Genomic DNA, 20,994 nt, shown 5'->3' on the forward strand with positions numbered 1-20,994 from the left:
ACCTTGATCTTGTAATCCTGTCTAGTATAAACACTTAACTAATGTCATAGCATAACATTGACTTACCTCAGAAGTATACTGTAGAGCAGGCATTCATGACAAAGAAAAGTGAAAAACCTCTGCCAGAGAGGAAATACCCAGGGTAAGTGATTGAAAGTATAAGGTCATATATTTAGAGCTAGAAGGGACCTGAAGTCCTTAAAGGAACCTGAGGCCCAGAGAGGTTAAGTGACTTGCACAAGTCCACTGCTGCTAAGTGACAACAGAGGCAAATCTGCACCCAGGCTAATGTCGTTTTCAGTGTCGTGCTGCCTCTAGAACAGATCTAAATCATTTACCTTGAAGGTAGTAAAACATCATTATTTCATTATTCTGACTGAATGGATGAATACATGAGACAGTGTTCCTTTACATTCTGCACTGATCTCCTTATTTATCTCTCTTCTGTTTCTTTTCTTCATGAATTGTAAGCGCCATTCCTCTTAATACCTCTTTTATAATTTGATATTAGCAATTACTATCATTTACTGCAACTTCCATTCTCCAAGTTTAAAATTACTTGTAGTTTGTACTATGTACTTAATGTTTTTATTTCCTTCCACTCAGATGGAATCTTTTTATTCCTTTTTCATTCAAGAGCACCTTAACTCTAGAACTTTAGAGACAGAGTTATATAGAATTTGCACAATAGAACACTGCCCATTTATTTGATCATATCCTGTCATTGCCTCTCTTGGCTTATTTATTACATTTTCATACTTTTTCTTTGAAGGGATCTTCCTGGTTGATTGATTTGTCTGTACCTTTTAAAGAAAGAAAAGGGGAAAAAAAGATGATAGAAGTAAAAATGCTTTCTTTTCAGTAAAAAGGTTAGGATCTGTAAATGTTTGGAACTCCTTGAATAAAGGCATTCCATACTCATTGGTATTCAGCTGAGGAGCTTCCAAATGTTTTCCTTAAAATTATTTTAGTATGTATTGTGGCCTGCCAGCATATAATGAGTTTTGTAATAGTAAAAAGAATTCTCCAGAGGAGAAAAATGATGGTTTTGTAAAGACCACTCATGTGACATTAAGAATTTCTAAGTTGTTTGTTCATTTAACTTTTAGGCACTATCTACCACTTAGTTTTGCTGTTGTTGCCAAAAATTTATGGTGTCTGCATTAACCTTAAAATGCATTTGTATTTACTCGTAGTTGAAATGCTGTCCTTTTATTTCTCCAGAGAAGTGGCCAGTCTAAAAAACAGATTCATTTATAGACTGGCAGGAGACTGCCTGGCATTGAGAGCTTGTAAAGAAGGTGCATGCTTGGGGCAGCTAGGTGGCACAGTGAATAAAGCACTGGCCCTGGAGTCAGAAGGACCTGAGTTCAAATCCGGCCTCAGAAACTTAACACAAAAACTAACTGTACGACCTTGGGCAAGTCACTTAACCCCAACTGCCCTCCAAAAAGCAAAAAAAAAAAAAAAAAAAAAAGCAGGTGCATGCTTTTCACTATTTTGCTTTCAGGAATTCAAGAAGGTACTTGTATAGGATCCCTTCTTTCCCAGGTTGGCCCTTGCAAATTCCTTTTTTTCTCTTTAATCTCAATATATCCTGAAATAAAATCCTTCATTTTACAATCTTGATACACTTGTTTCACTCAGCATTTATTGTTTATCATGTACCAGGCATTGTGCTAAACTATAGGAATACAAATAAGGGCAAAAACTTAGAGCATTTGTTTTCACGTACTTTAATGTTGTCTCTTTGTTTTCTTTTCCTTCATCAGATAATCTTCTTGTAATACCATAAGTACATAGTATACTGAATGAGTATGACAAATATTTTGTTGAAATAGTCATAAACCCAACTTAAAGAGTAGTCAGAAAGAACTGTTAACATCCCTTTGAAATGACTTCATTCAGTGGACATGATATTGTAATCTTGTAGAAAAAAATGTCTTTAGGATAGGTGTAACTTAAGGTAATCTGAATTTTGTTTGTTACCACAAGTCATCTTTTATAGAAGTGCCTTAATATTAAGGCTAATATAAGAAACAGTATGAAGCCTGTACATTGAAACATTCAAACCGCCTTTTTTTGTTGTTGGTCTTGTGATTTACATGGCAAAGGAACACCCTGTGTGGAAAGTGGAAACACCCTCCATTCTTTGTATTTTTAGTCTTAGTTGTCTAAGTTAGCCTTAGTTGGGGCATTTTGAGGTTAAATGATTTGCTTATGGTTAAAAAGCTGGTAAAAGGCAAGATATGAACTTGGGTCTTCTGACTTCAAGGCCAACCAGCTATCCACTATACAGCATTGCTTCTCAGCTCATCTATAGGAGGGGCTTTTTTAATGAGCAAGTCACAGAAATTGAAGAAATGAGCTAGGGGCAGCTAGGTGGCACAGTGAGTAGAGCACCGGCCCTGGAGTCATAAGGACCTGAGTTCAAATGTGGCCTCAGACACTCAACACAAAAACTAGCCGTGTGACTTTGGGCAAGTCACTTAACCCCAGTTGCCCTCCAAAAAGCAAAAAAAGAAAGAAATGAGCTAAATCTTAACTACATTAAGTTCTACATTATTCTCATTTTCCCCTTGCTTTTTATAAATTAACTGTAATTCTTTTCCATAGGAACTCACCTTCGAGGCCTAGAAACCACAGCAACTTATGATCCTAAAACACAGGAGTTTATTCTCAACAGTCCTACTGTTACTTCCATTAAGTGGTGGCCTGGTGGACGTAAGTAATTTTATGTAGATTTTAACAATCAAAAATTAAGATTTATTATAAAATTCTGTTTCAGATGTCAAGCTGATATTAAGATGTATGAGTATGCACAAATGGAAAAAGAATTTAATCAGCCCAAATTTGTTAAAAATCATTATATATAATGATCTTTTTTATTTTATTATATAAAATAGTCTTTTCATAGCTGTAATATGTGTCTGTAATGTGTTCCTCCTTTTTCACTTTATTTCACATAAACTTTCCATGAATTGACATAGTATGCAAAATTAATGTTTTTCATAGTTAGTATTGCATACTTTGCTTGTCTGTTCCTTTATTATTGGATGTTTGGGCTATTTCTAGTCTAAATATCATTAATGTGAACACCTTTGAACAAATGACATCCCTCCCCCAATTTGAATCTTTTGGGTATATTTCCGGTAGTGAGATCAATAGTTCAAAGTTCAGTTTTAGATCTAATTACATAATGTCAGATGTTAAATAAAATTTTGTCAGGAAAAAACATTTCTAGAAATACAGCCCAAAAACTTGAGAAAAGAAAAATTTTAAACAAATTTCCTTTTAGAAAAGGGAATTACTTTGCTTTTACTATTTTTGGGGGGGAGGGCATTTGGGGTTAAGTGACTTGCCCAAGGTCACACGACTAGTTTTTGTGTTAAGTGTCTGAGGCCGGATTTGAACTCAGGTCCTCCTGACTCCAGAGCCGGTGCTCTATTCACTGCGCCACCTAGCCACCCCAATTACTTTGCTTTTAAAATTCAGAATATCCTGGGAAATTGAGTTAATACTAGCAAAAATTTGGAATTTAGGTGGATCCTTTTTCTAAATGTTGGGCGTTGATACTCTCTTGCCTGGAAGTGTAGTTCAGACCTTGAACAGAGAGATAATTAGGTTGATGGGTTGAGAATTTTATTATTTTTAAGAATCTTTTGATCACTTATTCTTGGTCTCAATGTTGCAGTTGGGAAAACCTCAAATCATGCCATAGTTCTGGCTCAGCTCTACACTAAGGGAGAGTGCTATGGATTGCATGCTTTCATTGTACCTATTCGTGAAATAGGAACCCACAAACCTTTTCCAGGTAAAATTCTGTTTATTTGGTACCGTGGAGGGAAATGAAATTAACCACTTTGGTTGTTCTGCTAAAGGCATTCCTATTGCTAGGTAGTCTACCTTTGAAGCCATTTATTTGATTTTACATTCAAACACCCAGATGGAGGTTGAAGTGTTCATGATCTTTATAAGACTACCTAATTAGCATAGGTGTTATCAATATTAGGTTATCAATGTTTTCCCAGTTAGGAATAATACCTAGAGTCATTGCTAATGAAGGAAGCCTCCTGTGATCAGAATAGTGCTATGGACTTGCATTGTATCTGGCTTAAGAATAAACTGATGTGGGGCAGCCAGGTAGCACAGCGAGTAAGAGCACCGGCTCCAGTGTCAGGATGACCTGGGGATCGAATCTGGGCTCAGACACTTAGCACCTACCCAGAAACACCTGGCTGTGTAACCTTGAGCAAGTTACTTAACCCCAATTGCTTAGGGGCAGCCAGGTGGCTCATCGAGTAAGAGCACTGGCCCCAGAGTCGGAATGACCTGGGATCGAATCTGGGCTCAGATACGTAGCTCCACACCCAGAAATAATTGGCTGTGTAACCTTGAGCAAGTTACTTAACCCCAATTGTTTAAAAAAAAAAAAAGAATAAACTAATGTTATTTGTACTTATAATTCTCATGTATTCTTAGTTTGATATGTTTTCCCTTGCTCCCCAGTTCCCAAAAACATTTACTAGGAAGAAATGATTTCTAAAGGTAGATTTGCCACAAAATATTTTCTCTTCATACAAAAGTTAACTTCTCGGTGTTTCTTGTTCCCTTTTTACTTCTGTGGTAGGTATCACCGTCGGAGACATTGGGCCCAAGTTTGGTTATGGTGAAATGGATAATGGTTACCTAAAGATGGACAACTATCGAATTCCTCGGGAAAATATGCTAATGAAGTATGCCCAGGTATTTATGGAAACAAAAGAGGAAAACAGTAGTTAAATTGGAAATTCTGGTTGTGAGTAGCCATTAGAATAGAAAATTTTTGTTCTTTTGTTAATTAATAATAATAATAATATATAATAATATAACATAAAATAAAAATCAAATCAGTTTTTAAGGAATGTGTTCTGTTTTGCCCAAACTACAATTCATTCTTAACAACAAGAAAAAGCAGTATCTGAGCCAGTTTTACTTCTTTTTTTTTTCTTTTAGGTCAAACCTGACGGGACATATGTGAAGCCTGTAAGTGACAGACTGACTTATGGAACCATGGTGTTTGTCAGATCATTCCTTGTGGGAGAGTCAGCGCGAGCTTTGTCTAAAGCTTGCACTATTGCCATCCGGTACAGTTTAGTAAGACACCAGTCTGAAATCCAGCCAGGGTAAGAGTGATTGATGTCTGAGAAGTAGGGTTTGCCAAAGATCTGCACTTGTTGTCCCCATTTGTAACAGCAAACTTACTCGGTGTCGCATATATGTAAATCATGTAGCAACACAAGATTTAAATTATGATACTACTTATGATACTTACTGCTGTAATTGATACCTCGATTTTCTCTTGATTGTGAAATGGGAATTACACCATCTTCTCACCATGGAAGCAGGGTGAGACTTGCAAGAAAACCTCACCTCCCTAGATGAAGAAATACTGAGCAAAATTTTAAAATTCCCCTTAATACCAGTAGCTAGAAGCTTTGGATAAAGGGAGTAACTTTAAACTGAGTGTTCTTTTCTTTTATGAGTGATATACAGTGGTTCATGCTTCCATAAATAGGCATAGCTCCTTCATAACCCTTTCCTGTCTGAAAAATGAAGAAGTAATTGGAAGAAGAATGAACTTGATAATGTCAGTGACTTTGGTCAGCTCTTGAAATTAAATATCTGCGTAGTTCCTCTTTCTAAAATTGTGATCCAGATTTCCTTCATTTAGCCACTTAGCCATAAACCTCATTGCTAAAGCTATCCACTATAAATTTTAATTGTCACCTCCTTGGAATCTGCTCTAGCATGTACTGTCCTGGCTTGGACAGAAAAAGAAACTTAATGGAAAAATCAGAACTGAACATCTGAAGAATTGTCAATACCTGTGAAACATTTTCCTTTATTCTTATTTTGCTCTAGTGATCCTGAACCCCAGATCTTGGATTTTCAGACCCAGCAGTATAAACTTTTTCCTCTCTTGGCCACTGCCTATGCCTTTCAATTTGTGGGAGCCTTCATGAAGGAAACTTATCATCGAATTAATGTGGACATCGGCCAAGGGAACCTGAATGAATTACCTGAGGTACTTATTTGATCTGGGTGACTAAACTGGTAGATCAGGAAAGTACCTTAGACATGGCATCCATAAATTTCAGTAAGGCCTTTGACAAAATCTCCTATACTGTCTTTGTAGACAAAAGGGAGAATTATAGGTGGGATGATAATTCAGTTAAGCTTATAGCAATAAGGCCTCAGCTGTTTTATAAAATGTTAAGAAAAAAATACCATGACAGTGTCCTGGTCTGAAATTGTTGGAGTCAAATACCTAATCAGTTTTCCTTGCATAGTTCAGAGAGGATCTTGATTCCCTAAAACAAAGGCTTAGTTTTCTGAACAAACCAAAAGACCATTTAAGAAAGGCATCTCTTTTGTACATCCTTGACTAAATTGAAAGGATACTCCTTAAAAGGGAATAGTTAAAGAGGCATTTGATGGGGTTGGTGAGAAAGAATGTAGAGGGTGAGAGGATAGTACTTGGGAACCATTCAGAGTAAGGGGGTGTAATATGAATGATGAGCCAGTAAAAGAGACTGACTGCATAGAAGTGATCACACAGGGGCGGCCAGGTAGCATAGCGAGTAAGAGCACCGGCTCCAGTGTTGAGAAGACCTGGAGATCGAATCCCGGGCTCAGACACTTGGCACCCACCCAGAAACACCTGGCCGTGTAACCTTGAGCAAGTTACTTAACCCCAATTGCTTAGGGGCGGCCAGGTGGCTCAGCGAGTAAGAGCACTGGCCCCAGAGTCGGGATGACCTGGATCAAATCCAGGCTCGGATACTCAGCACCACACCCAGAAATAATAACTGGTCGTGTAACCTTGAGCAAGTTATTTAACCCTGATTGCTTTAAAAAAAAAAAAAGTGATCACACAAATAAGAACTGAACCAAGAGAAATTTGTTATTACAAAACTGAGAGGAGAGAATATCCAGGAAGAGAGGGAGTGGGCAGCGGTCTCATGCAGCAGATGGGTCATGGAGAATTAGGACTAAAAAGAAAACTTAACAGATTTGGTAGAGAACACTTTGGAGGTCTTTGGAGAAAGTAGTCTTAGTTGACTAAAAAGTTAGAAGTTAGAAGCCAATTGCAAAGGGTTGAGGAGAAAGTAGAGACAATTTGTGTAGACACCTTCTTCGGGAAATCTGACAGAGAGGAGAGATAAAAGATGTTTTGATGGAGTGGTAGAGTCTAGTAAAGGATTTTTAAAGATGGTAGTGATTTGAGCATGTTCAGATTTGTTGGGAAGGAACCAATTGATAGAAGTTGAAGATAAGGAAAAGGGAAGACTGAAGATTCAGATCTCTGGAGAAGAAAAGAGTCCATGGGATCAGGTGTATAAGCAGTGTTGGCCTTGGCAAGAAGACACTGGGGGAAAGGAGGAGAGAGGAGGAAATGAAGAGAATGGGATTAGAGGGAGCACACATTGAATGGTCTGTTTTTCAGTAAAGTAAAAGGCAAGCTCTTTAGCAGGTGTGGGAAGGCTTGAGGAGGGAACAGAAAGTTTGGAATAGCTTCTGTGGGAAAGAAGAGTGAGATAAGAAATCATTGGGGAAAAAATAAAGACTGCATGAGGACCCAGTTCTGATTGGATGACATGAATTTGTAATATACCTAATCAGCATGTTTATGGGATTTCCTCTAGCTTCATTTAGCAGCTAGTGAGTAGGATTAGAGTAGGCAGATGGGAGTAATCCAAGGCTGAGGTTTCATAAGGGAAAAATGACAGTAGAACAAAGGGATAAGGAATTCAAGAACAGAGGATATTATAGAATTGAAATAGCTTACTATGGAGTCATGGTTGGAGAAAGAAGAGTCAAATTCTAGCAGGGATAATTGCTTGAGAAAGTTTTGAGGTGTGGAGGGAATAGAGGTCTCAGTGAAAATGAATAAAAGTTTAGGGAGATGAAGCATAGGAAGAGGTGAAATCATAGGATGTGTGGTCAGATAGAAGAATCTCAAAAAATTCTGATTAGGAAAGTGAAACATTTGTGGGTAATATCAAGTAGCCATTACTATGTGTGGCAGAAATAAGAGTAAAGAGATTGTGGGACTTCAGGTGACTGAAGAAATGAGAAGTTAGGGAGTTTGAGAGGGCATCTGCATGAATGTTCAAGTTCTCTAATATAATGGCAAGAGTTGGGGAGGAGAAGAAGGTGATGGATCAGGTGCTGAACTCCTTAAGAAAGGAGATAAGGGGTTGTTATATTCTAGCCACTATAATTTTTATTGGGTAGAAAAATAATTTTTGAGAAGACTTCAAAGGAGTTATTACAATTTATTGAATTGAGGAGGAGGGTCACATGGTCAGATCATGCTTTTTAGAACACTTTGGCAGCTATGTAAGGAATGTACTAAAGTTTTCAGTTGTTTTTCAGTTGCATCTGACTCTTCATGATCCCATTTAGAGTTTTTTTGACAAAGATTCTGGAATGGTGTGATGGTAATGTAATTTAAATTTGAAGATCCCTTCATGTTGGCAAAGGTAGCAGGTACTTAGCACTTAGTAATTGATCAAGCCTCTGTTGGGGAAACAGAAGGTATGAACTCCTGTCTCCTGTTACATAACAGGAAGGGGTTGGCTGAAACAGGAAGCTAATGCTGTGTGTATATATAAGGAAAAGCCCCAGAGAGGCACAGTCACAATTTCTTGGGACCAGCATCTGATGGCAGAGCAGCTACAGAAGAAAGAATGGAGAACTGAGCCAGAATTTCCTTAGAACTTGTGGTGGTGGAACTTCTGAACAGAAGCCCAGGAACCCAGGTGACTGAGGAAGCATGACTGGAATGCTGAGACTTTTTCTGTTTGTGGCTTGGTTGAGCCTTGAATTCCCTGGAGCAGAAATTGTGAAGGATTTGACATGGATCAGACCCTGTGAACTTCAGTGTGGAGCAGGACCTACCCAGAGAGCTGGACAAGGAACTGGGAGCTGTCCGCCATTGAACCCAGGTGACAGTCTGGTGAATCCAGGTAGAATCTGGGACCATGGAAGGGGATCCAGGGAATCTGAGAACCGGTCCCAAGTCAAGATGAAAAGACCTTTCCCTGAGTGCTGAGTAATGATGAAATTGTAGTTTTACTAGTAACCTAGGGGTGGAGGGATTGTGTATGGTACTTAGTAATTGATTTCTGAATAAGTGACTGATTGAGTTAATCAAGTTGCCCCATGAGTGGAATACTGGCTATTGTACTTTGAGACTATATTGTGATACTGATTGAGTTAACTTAAGACTTCCCCCCCATGAATGGAAGACTTTGACTATTGTACTTTGAGATGATTGCTTGTTCTAAATATTGTGACCACTTTGGTGAAAACTATGTGGCCATTTTAATGATAAGCTGTTGTGCTGTGATAAGTTGTAATATTGTGAATACTGTATCTTGATTTTCTGTGAATGTTTTGTTTTGATTTGTTATGGAATAGAGTGTTCATTATACTGTATAATCAGAATCTTAAAAGCTATCCACAGTAGCATTCTTCTAGAAAGCTGCTTGTGCATGGCATTACAAATGGTTTGCTATTTTCTTCTCCAGTTCATTTTACAGATGAGGACACTAAGGCAAATGAGGTTAAGTGACTTGCCCAAGGTCATACAACTAGTACATGTCTGAGACCAGGCTTGAACTTACAAAGATAAATCTTCCTGATTCAAGGCCCAGTTGCCCTACTAGAGTAGGGAGAGACCAGTTAAAAAGCTGTAGCAGTAGTTAAGGCAAGTCTTACCTAGGATGATGGCTATGTAAGAAAAAAGAAGAGAATGGTCACAAGAAATGTTGTAAAGGAAGAAACAATATTTAGCAGTTGGTTGGATATGTAGGATAAATGAAGATAACAGTGAAATTGCAGATCTGGATAACTAGAGGGATAGTGGTACCTTGGATAGTAATAAGGAACTTTGGAAAGAGTTTGGGCAAAGAGAAGGAAATGAACATGTTGATTTTGAGATGTCTTTAGGACATCTCAGTTATAGGTGTTTATTGTTATGGAACTTGAGCTCAAGAGAGAGAATGGTACTGGATAGATAAAGATTTGGAAATCCTCTGAGTCCTTGGGAGCTGATGAGATCACCATGTGAGAAGACAGAGAAGAAAACCTTGAAAGGATACCCACATTTAATAGGTGTGATGTGGATGAAGATACAACAAGAGATATAGGAAGAAGAACTAAGAGAGAACAATATTATAAAACCCAGGGAGGAATTAAATGTATCCAACAGTTTCAAATATAGCAAAACAATCAAAAAGAATATGGATTGAGAAAAGGCTCTCTGACTTGGCAATTAAAAGATGATTGGGCCCAACTCCACTTCTGCCCCCAGAATATTTCCCCACCTCAGAATCCCTAGAGATGTCAGGAAGAGGAGGGGATGGAACCCAGGCATCCTTCGGCCCAGTGTGGTGTCCTTTGTCTCCTAGTCCTCAGAGGCCAAGGCTAGAACTACCACCAGGGCTGGGACCCCATAGAATACTCAAGAGCGCCTCTGCCTAGAGCCCTAGCCTAGCCCAGTCATGCCACCAGCAATGATAAGCCACTAACTGGCTCTCAAATACTTGCACTAATTTCAGAATCTGCATCCCTGGAGCTATTAAGGGAAGTGGTGTTACACTTTTGATAATTAAGGTAAACTGAAAGACAATGGTCCAATCATGTTCAATTTATTAGGCTAACAGTAACCAATAATTAGGCCAGTGGTCTCTCTCAATAACCAGAGACCACAAAATAGGGCTTATTAACCTTCATATAGTTTTGGGAAATACAAGAGAACAAAAGAACAGGGAGAATCACAGATGGAAAACAGTATGATTGGTGATAGGGCTGACATCATTGTGGGGACAAGAACATTATGACTGGATTCCCTGAAGAATGTGGACTCGTACCCACTTGGGCTAGTACTTGTCATTAAGAAATGCTGATTGATTTATTCAATCTATCTGCATCCTGCAATCTAGTGGATCAGAGTCAACAGACTCCCTGGCGTCTAGAAGGTTTGTTAAGAAGATAACAAATTTCCTTTATGGTTCAAGGAAAATTCAAGGACAATATAGCTCCTTCCAGTTCATTCAGTGTTCATTTTTCACCTATCACTCTTGTCTGAGGTGGTATTGGCTGATCTTCTCTAGAAAAAGGTCCCCAGTCAAGAGAACATAGTATCACAGAGCACTGGGAAGGAGAGGAAAAAGGATAGATTGTGTTGGGTGGTAAGGTAGAGATAAGTGATGGTATTTTTAGAGCTGAAAGAAACCTCAGAGGTTAGATTTGGAGGCAGATGACTTGGGGTCAAATCTGGTGTCCCATTTACTAACTGTATGACCTTGGGAAAAGTACTGAATCTTTCCTGTCCTCACTTTCTGCATCTGTAAAATGGGGGTGCTGGACCAGGATCAGAAGATTGAGGAGAGGAAGGGCCTTTGGAGCTCATTCTGCCAACCTCATTTTATAGGTAAGGAAAGTGAAGTCAGGATCAGTTGAGTGACCTGCTGAATCACCAGCCCAGCTCTTCTCACTCAACCCAATATTTTTCACACTTCATGGGGGACACTTTTAAGAATTAGATGTATTAGTTCCTTTAAAAAAAGAGAGATCCTTAGTAGCTTTTAGAGTGAACCATTTATTGAAGTTAGAAGCACAAAGTATATTTTCCAAGGAATTTAACCGAGAAAGAGAAGAGAAATATAGGGTGATAGCCATAGGTGGCAGTGGGAGCAAATTAGGGTTTTTTAAGGATGAGGGGGGCCTTGAATATGTCTATAGGCAGAAGGGAGAGATTGAAGACTAGAGGGCATATGATATGGGGCCATCTGCAGGAGCAAACAGAAAGAGATGCCTTCAAGAGTGCTTCTAGAAGGATTGACCTAGGCAACTAGTAGTATTACTTTATCACCAGAGGTGTCATGAAGGGACATAGTCGGGAGTAATATCAGAGAAATGTGAGAAGGGGGAAGATGGAACTATAGGTGAATGGCTTTAAGTTTTCTGGTGAAGTATGTTGCAAGGTTATCAATTGCCCCCTTCATTGTCTGCTGTGAGAGATTTAAAAACAGATGAGAAAGTTTGAAATAGCCACTCTTTAGAATGAGATTAGGGAGAAATAGAAGAATTAACTTGCTGGAGTAAAAGCCAGTTGAGATTAGATAACATATTTAGTGGACCCAAGAAGCAGGGTTCCATGACTTCTGAGACATAAATAGGAATGAAAGAGTCCAATGGTAAGACGTAAGAGTTTAGCAAAACATAATTAGCAAGAGGACAAGGAGATAAGGAATTTGAGTGATAGTAGATGATAATTGTAAAATTGAACAAGTTCACCAATAGATTGAGATGAGAATAGAGGGTAGCCAGAAAGGTGATGGCCTAGAAAAGAACTGAGGGATAATGGTATTTGAGGGCATCATGAGGACAAAAAACAGGAGTCGGTCTGGCAAGACAAAGGAAAAAAATAGAATGATAAAAGATGATCAGATGTGATCGACACAAATATAGAAGTAGACATGTGGGGGATGGCAAGGTTACGTATATGACCATCTCTAGTTGTAGCTAAGGGTAAATAGAAGGGAATCTCCTTTTCCTGGTCATAGAAATTAAGTAGATTGAAGAAACTGGTAAGTTCCACTCCTAGTTGGGTCATCATAAAGCCTCTTAGGACCAGGGACTTCTAGTTCTATCCTAACCTTGGTTGTCTTCAATTACAAGATTGAATAGTTGGCTTCATTCACATGGAACCAAGGACCTTAGCACAGGGCACTGATGTAGTAGTCTTTCTTAACATTTCAGAAAACAAAAAGAGCTCAAGCGCTACATTTTTCTTTGTTTGGCAAGTTTATTTTAAAGCTAGTACTGTGGATGTTGTGTACTCAATTGCTCATTCTTTAACAAAGGGAGTGCAAAAGGGTGACTGGTACTCTCAAGTACTGAGGAGTCTGTTATATAGAGTTTATCATATTAGGAAAGATAATAAGAACTTTGAGTTTAAATCTATTGGATAACCATATTTGGAAATTAGAATATCATCCAAAAGTTTGGAACATTTTTATTGCTGTTAGCATGGATATTTGGTTTTACTTACTAGTCACATTTCTCATCACTGTCATATATATTCTTATGGATATATATATTTTTCCTCTTTAGCTTCATGCACTGACTGCTGGGCTTAAGGCTTTCACCTCTTGGACAGCTAATGCTGGCATTGAAGCCTGCCGTATGGCTTGTGGTGGGCATGGATACTCCCACTGCAGTGGCCTCCCAAACATCTATGTCACTTTCACCCCTACCTGTACCTTTGAAGGAGAAAACACTGTGATGATGCTCCAAACAGCTCGGTAAGGGCTTATGCATTCATTGCTGACATCTCTTGATAAACCTATTTGTCCACTTTTTACAACTTCCCAACCTGAGTCCTAGACGGGGTTGGTATTTTACTTTGTCATGCTTTAGTACCTCAAACAATCTATCATTCATTGGCTAGTAGATGTCATCCTCCAGTGAACACAGAGTGGAACCCTTTATTTAGTAGAGGGTCTTCAGGAGTCGCTGTGGCAAAGAGATTCATCATCTTGTCACCTTGTTAAAGCTCTCTGAACTTAGGCTGGTCTTGAAATACTAATGAGTGAAAATAATGCTGTATTGCCACTATTTGGTAACAAAGCTCTTTTCAGGAAATCTTTCCAGACTAAATGACAAACACATTTAAACAATCATAAAGGATTCATGGGGTGGCTAGGTGGAGCAGTGAATAGAGCACTGGCCCTAGAGTCACGAGGACCTGAGTTCAAATCTGGCCTCAGACACTTAACACTTACTAGCCTTGTGACCTTAGGCAAGTCACTTAACCCCAATTACCCTGCCTTCCCCCCTCTAAGAAAGCAAATTAAAAAAAAAAAGAATTCATATCTTTTTTTGTGCTATGTATGGAATCACTCAGAATATGGGAAATTTTCTACAGGTTAGTAATTTTCAAGCCTAAATCCTGAATTTTCATAGAAGGCTATTTATAGACAAGTTTACAGCCACTGGTTTCATTTCTTATAGTATGAGTGCAGAACTATATCCCAGAGCCTTCCCTCTTTGTGAGATGGGTCAGGGCTTGTGCTCCTCTGTAATAGTGCCCTTGAGAATCCAGCATCACTTCTGTGCCACAGAAAACCTTTGGAATATGACTTTAGGGAGGAGTTACCCCATTATACTGTGATTAAACTGTGTACACTTAAGACATCTGTCAGCCTTCTTGGCCCAAAGTGACTCCAGATTTCTGGACCATGGCAAGTCACTTCTCTTACCCAGGCCTCTTTGATTCATCTGTGGAATGAGGGGTTTGAGCTAGATGAGCTCCAGGCTCCTTTCTAGTCCTGAGTTTTATGAGTTAAATGTTTTTTTTTTCCTTTGTCTCATTGAAAGCAATGTTAATTCAGTGCTTGCATACTTGATGACTTTTAGGTTTTTGATGAAAAGCTATGATCAAGTGCATTCAGGAAAGTTGGTAGGTGGCATGATGTCCTACTTGAATGACCTGGCTAGTCAGCGCATCCAGCCACAGCAGGTGGCAGCTTGGCCAGCAGTGGTGGATATCAGCAGCCCAGACAGCCTAGCAGAAGCCTATAAACGTCGAGCAGCCCGGTGAGTTTAAATGCTAAAATATGCTGTTGTGTTTTATTAAGATAAATTCCAAATGGATAAGTTACTTAAATATAAAACACCAGTCATCTAGCATTTATTAGGCATCTTTGGTGGGGCAGGTACTTGACTAAACACTGGTGAAACAAGGAAGGACAAAAACTAGTCTCTGCTCTCAAAGAGCTCACAATCTACTAGGAAAGATAACATGCCAATAACTGTGTGCAAATAAGATATAGACAAGCCAAATTGGGGGTAATCTCATAGGGAAGTCACTAAGATTAAGAAGGACTAGGAAAGGCTTCTTGCAGAAGGTGGCCCTTAAGCCAAGACTTGAAAGAAAACAAGGAAGTCAGGAAGTGGAAATGAGGAGAGATAAAGAGTGAGTTCCAGGCATAGGGGATAGCCAGTGAAAGTGCCAGAAATCAGGAGCTTTGGGGTATCGTGTATAAAGAACAACAAGTTGACCAGTGACACTGGATCACAGAGTATGTGTAGGAAAGTAAGGTATAAGAAGACTGAAAAGGTAGGAAGGGGTTAGATTATGAAAGGCAAACAGAATTTTATACTTGGTCCTGGAGATAATAGGGAGCCATTAGAATTTGTTGAATGAGGGAGAGGATGTGTGATATAGTGAGACCTGTGCTTAGGAAGATCAGTTTGACAGCTGAATAGAAGATGGACTACAGTGGGGAGAGATTTGAAGCAGGAGGACAGTAATCTAGGAATAATGTGGGCCTGCCCCAGGGTGGTAACAGTGTCAGAGGAGAGAATGGGGTATATAGGTGATATTTTGAAGGTAGAATTGACAGAACTTAGCAACAAATTGAAATTCAAAGTTGAGGAAGAGTAAGGAGTCAAGGATGACACCTAGGTTAGGGACCAGGAGGATGGTGATACACTCAGTGATAATAGGGAAGAGAGGAGGGAAGAATTTTTAGGGAAAGATAATGTTTTGAACATGTTGACTTTATGAGGTCTACAGGACATGCAGTTCAGTCTAATGGCAATAATAGTCTAATGTCTAATAGGCAATTAAATCAAGCAAAATAGTATACTAGGAAAAAGAAAAGAGGGCCCAAAACAGAGCTCTATGTGGACACCCATAAAGTAGAAGTGACCTTGATGAAGATTCAACAAAGGGGACAAAGGAGTGGTTAAACAGATAGAAAGAGAAACAGAAGAGAGTAGTGTCATGAAAATCTAAGGAGAAATGGGGTAGCTAGGTGGCGCAGTGAGTAGAGTGCCAGCCCTGGAGTCAGGGGGCCTGAGTCCGATCTGGCCTCAGACACTTAACACACACAGACAAAAACTAGCCATGTGACCTTGGGCAAGTTACTTAACCCCAATTGCCCTCCAAAAAGAAAAGAAAATCTAGGGAGAAGAAAATATCAAGGAGAAAAGAAAGAGTTCATTTCCCAATAGATAAATGGCCAGAAGAAATGAACAGATAGTTTTCTAAGGGAGAAGTCCAGACTATAAATAATCATATAGAAAAATGCTCCAAATCACTATTAATAAGAGAAATGCAAAATAAAGCAACTCACTTATCAGATTGGCAAAGGTGATAAAAGAGGAAAATAACAAATATTGGGAGTCTGAGAAAATAGGCACATTAATGTATTGGGTTTTTTTTTTTCAAATGCTTTATTAACTTCTGATTTACATCATTCATTTCCACCAGATTTTGAGTTACAAATTTTCTCCCCATTTTTCCCCTACTCACCGCCCCAAAATAGCAGTCCCACAGGATATCCCCTCCTCCAATCTGCTCTCTCTCATATCTTCTCCCATATCCCCTTTAACTTTTCCAGTAGGGCATGGTGAATCTCTGTGCCCCAGTGCCTGTATATCTTATTTCCCAATTACATGTAAAATAGTATTAATAATAATATATATACATATATATATATTTTTTTAAACATTTGATTTTAAAGCTTTGATTTCCAGATTCATTCCCTTCCTGCCTTGTCACCCACCCTTACTGGGAAGATAAGTAGTTCAGTATAGGTTGTACATGTGTAGCTAATGCAAAACATTAACATAGTACATACATTGTAAAAGACTGACTATATTTCCCTCCCTCCTATCCCCCCACCCACTTGTTCTATTCTCTACTTTGATCCCATCTCTTTTCAAAAGTGGGTGCTTCCAACTTCCCTCCCCCCAGCCTGCCCACCCTTCTATCATCCCCCCCCCTCATCCCCTTCCCTTCTACTCTCCTGTAGGGTGAGATACCCTATTTAGTGTGTATTTCATTCCCTCCCTGAGCCAAATTCAATGAGAATAAGGTTGACCCATTCCGTTTTGCCTTCCTATTCTTCCCCTCCATTGTAACCATTTTCCCTTGCCTCTTCTATATGAGATAGTTTACCCCATTCTGTCTCTCCCCATCTCCTCTCATTATATTCCTCTTACACCTATTTATTTCACCTTTTAAGTATCATCCCTTCCTATTAAAGTGGTCCTATGCCCTCTCTCTATGTATCCCTGTAGACATATATACCACATTCACATATGTATTCATACGCCCATATACCCTCCGATATAGACATACATATCTATTTATATTCCCTTCAACTATTTTCATACTGAGAAAAGTTTCATAGGTTACAATTATTGTTTTTCCATGTAGGAATGGTAATAGTTCAGTTTTGATAAGTCCCTTATTTCTTTTCCCTGTTTACCTTCTCATGCTTCTCTTGCTTCTTGCATCTGAATGTCATATTTTCTGTTCCACTGAATATTTTCCCATGAAACATGATACTCAGTTTTGCTGGGTAGGTGATTCTTGGTTTTAATCCCAGCTCCTCTGCCCTCCGGAATATCATATTCCAGGCCCTTCGATCCCTCAGTGTAGAAGCTGCCAGATCCTGTGTTATCCTGATTGTGTTTTCACAATATTCAAATTGTTCCTTCCTAGCTGCTCGTAATATTCTCTCCTTGATCTGGGAATTCTGGAACCTGGCTATAATATTCCTAGGAATTTTCTTTGGGGATCTTTTTCAAGAGGTGATTGGTGGATTCTTTCAACCTCTATTTTGCCCTCTGGGTTCCAAAACATCAGGGCAGTTTTCCTTGAGAATTTCTTGGAGGATGATTTCTAGGTTCTTTCTTTGATCATGGCTTTCAGGTAGTCCAATAATTTTTAAATTATCTCTCCTGGATCTATTTTCCAGGTCACTGATTTTTGCAATGAGATATTTCACATTGCCTTCTATTCTTTCATTTGTGTGGATCTGTTTAACAGCATCTTGATTTCTCATAAAGTCATTAGCTTCCATTTGCTCCAATCTAATTCTGAAGGAATGATTCTCCTCAGTAAGTTTTTGAGCTTCTTTTTCCATCTGGCAAATTCGGCTTTTTAAGGCATTCTTCTCCTCATTGCCTTTTTGAGCCTCTTTTGCCATTTGAGTTAGTCTGTTTTTTAAGGTATTATTTTCCTCAGTTAGACTGTTGACTCTCATTTCGTAATTTTCTTGCATCGTTCTCATTTCTCTTCCCAATTTTTCCTCTACTTCTCTTATCTGCTTCTTAAGGCTTCTATGCTTCTGTGGCCTGTAACCAGCTTGTATTTTCCTTTGAAGCTTTTGCTGCATGAGTTCTGACTTCACTGTCTTCCTCCTGTTTCATGTTTTGATCCTTTTTGTCCCCAAAATAGGAGTCTAATGTTGGATTCTTCTGTTTGCTTTGCTTCCTTTGCTTGGTCATGTTGCTACTCAAATACTTAACTTGTGGGCTTTTTGCCACAGTAGGACTCTGAAACCTCCACAGGCTCTGGCAAGCTGGTCGCACACCCCAGGACCTCCACCCTAGACTGCAATCCGGATCCAAGCAGGTTAAAGCAAGAGCAATTACCCCTCAGACTGGTCGCTTGGTCTCTCTACACTCTGTAGGCCAGGAGCTGAAGCTGCCATGTGGCAGCAGCTGTGGCACAGCCCTCAGCAACTTTTCTCCCGGGGCAAAAGCCGATTCATTCCCAACTATTGGGCCCCAAAGTCCAGACTGCACTGACCTTTCACATTGTCCTTAGCATCTATGTGTTGATAATTCTGGACCGCCACAGCTGCTGGTAATCTGGAGCCCCTCCAGCTGGTGGTTGGTCAGACCTGCCTTGGAGCTAAAACCTTGGAGTGGGGCTGGGCTTGGCTCCCAGAGCACTGTGCTGGCCAATTCCTGCCGGCCTGCCGGGCTGTCCTCAGCAGGAGGTTAGCTTCTCTGTGTCATTTTGTGCGTTCTGTAGCTCCAGAGTTTGTTCAGAGTCCCCTTTTACATGGGTTAGGGAAGGTAGAAGCTGGAGCCACATGGAGGTCCTGTTTCTACTCTACCATCTTGACTCAGTCCCCCACATTAATGTATTGTTGATAAAGCTGTGGATTGCTTCAGCCATTCTGGAAAGCAATTTGGACTATTCCCCAAAACTTAAAACAACTTCTCATACCCTTTGATTCATCAATACTACTACTAGGTCTATGTCTCAAAGGATTTACTTGTACAAAAATATTTATAACAGCTCTTTTTGTAGTAGTCTCAAACTGGAAATTAAGGTGGTACCCACCTATTTGGAAATGAGTAAATTAATTTGGGAATCTATATTGAAATATTATTGTGCCTTAGGAAATGTACAGTTTCAGATGAAAGTAAACATGCAAAACAAAGTGAGTAGAACTTGGAGAACAATTTATAGTGACAATAACATTATAAAGAAAACCAACTTTGAGAACGTAAATCGTGATTTCAGAGATCTAAGGATGAATCATGCCACTTGCCCCTGTCATCAGAAAAGTGATTGACTTGAAATCCTGAATGAAACTTAGAATTTTGAATGTAACCAACGTGGAAATGTGCTCTGCTAGACTATGTGTGTTGTTGGAGATGGGTTTTTCTTTTTCCAGTTGTTCCATTGGGCAGGGAGATAGAGGATAAAAAAGATAAAAAGTAAAAATAAACTGTGTAGTTTACTTTTCTAAGTAGTTTAAGCTTATATAGTCACAAGGGCCAACAATTTGAAGGAGCTTATAATACCTATTTCTGAGAAATCAAATTTTTTCTCCTAACAGATTAGTAGAAACTGCCGCAAGGAATCTTCAAACCGAAATGAAGCACAGAAAAAGCAAAGATATAGCATGGAACTTAACTTCTGTGGATCTTGTCCGAGCAAGTGAGGTCAGTGATTTATCTGTAGAAGTTCAAAAGAACCTTCATCCTCTTATTTAAGTTATTAAATACTCTCTTATATAAGTTATTCTTATCCTTTTGTTTTTCCCCCTTTATCTAGGCTCATTGCCACTATGTGGTAGTAAAGCTCTTTTCTGGAAATCTCTCCAAAATTGATGACAAACCTATTCAAACAGTCCTGAAGAATTTGTGTCTCTTATATGCCCTGTATGGAATCAGTCAGAATTCTGGGGACTTTCTGCAGGTTAGTAATTTTCAAACCCAAATACTAAACTTTAACAGGAGAATGTCCATGGCCAGGTTTATAGCCATTAGTTTCAGTTTCTTTTAATTCATGTGCAGAATTGTATCAGTATTAATGAAATTCTTTGTGTCCCTTTCAGGGGGGCATCTTGACAGAGTCCCAGCTTACCCAAGTGAACCAGCGAGTAAAGGATCTCCTGACAATAATCCGCCCCGATTCTGCTGCTTTGGTGGATGCATTTGACTTTAAGGATCATACACTTGGTTCTGTGCTTGGCCGCTATGATGGCAATGTTTATGAAAATATGTTTGAATGGGCCAAGAAATCCCCACTGAATAAAACAGAGGTAAGAATTATCCTTTGTTGACTTACATCTTTTTCATCATTGAGTCATAATCAATATGCTTTTCCATTACAAATCTGCATTTATGTGTATCTTTAGTTGGAAATGGAAACAAGTAACTGTGAAAAGTGGTTCTTGGTTAAGATGACCATGTAAAAGGACACACAAGAGCCCAACTCTCCTACTTATTCTACAAAAATTATCTAGAAACAGCACCAGATTGAACATGGGCCATGAAATCCAAAGAAAAACCTCATATTTAAGGAGGTGGGGGGTGAGTGGTGTGGAGCTGCACAAAAAGACTGCCAGAAGCTGAAGATATTGAAATTGCTTCAAACTGGCAACAATGCAGGTAAACTGGGCAGAAACCTATGGTTGGGCCTTGATTAAGGAAACCCCAGGGGAGATGGAAGACCACCTAGCTCCCAGAGCAAGGAAAGCCAACCACAGACCTTATCGGAGACTCAGAATTATTGCCAATTCTCAAAATACAGATGCATGAGGAAGTTGGAAGCCAGTGACAGGAAAAAAGGAAATCAAAATCAGAACCAAAAAAAGAGTTGGACCATCTTTCCAT

The 20,994-nt window shown here is 39.2% G+C and overlaps 1 protein-coding gene across 3 annotated transcripts in view; it reads left to right on the top strand.

The window, feature by feature from the left end:
- ACOX1 (acyl-CoA oxidase 1) overlaps positions 1–20,994 on the top strand; it is a 52,822-nt gene that overhangs the window by 25,793 nt on the left and 6,035 nt on the right. For all 3 annotated transcript variants that reach the window (XM_069076336.1, XM_069076335.1, XM_069076337.1), the window contains exons 4-13: positions 2,617–2,724; positions 3,695–3,814; positions 4,631–4,746; positions 4,996–5,165; positions 5,905–6,067; positions 13,171–13,361; positions 14,476–14,655; positions 19,713–19,818; positions 19,931–20,074; positions 20,214–20,420. In XM_069076336.1, the coding sequence (XP_068932437.1) occupies positions 2,617–2,724; positions 3,695–3,814; positions 4,631–4,746; positions 4,996–5,165; positions 5,905–6,067; positions 13,171–13,361; positions 14,476–14,655; positions 19,713–19,818; positions 19,931–20,074; positions 20,214–20,420 (1,505 nt within the window). The remainder of the gene's footprint in view (positions 1–2,616; positions 2,725–3,694; positions 3,815–4,630; positions 4,747–4,995; positions 5,166–5,904; positions 6,068–13,170; positions 13,362–14,475; positions 14,656–19,712; positions 19,819–19,930; positions 20,075–20,213; positions 20,421–20,994) is intronic.

The sequence above is a fragment of the Petaurus breviceps genome, unplaced genomic scaffold (genome assembly GCF_028583685.1).
Source record: "Petaurus breviceps papuanus isolate PSGF00001 unplaced genomic scaffold, PetGlider_PUasm1.0 90925, whole genome shotgun sequence".
NCBI classification, from domain to species: Eukaryota; Metazoa; Chordata; class Mammalia; order Diprotodontia; family Petauridae; genus Petaurus; species Petaurus breviceps.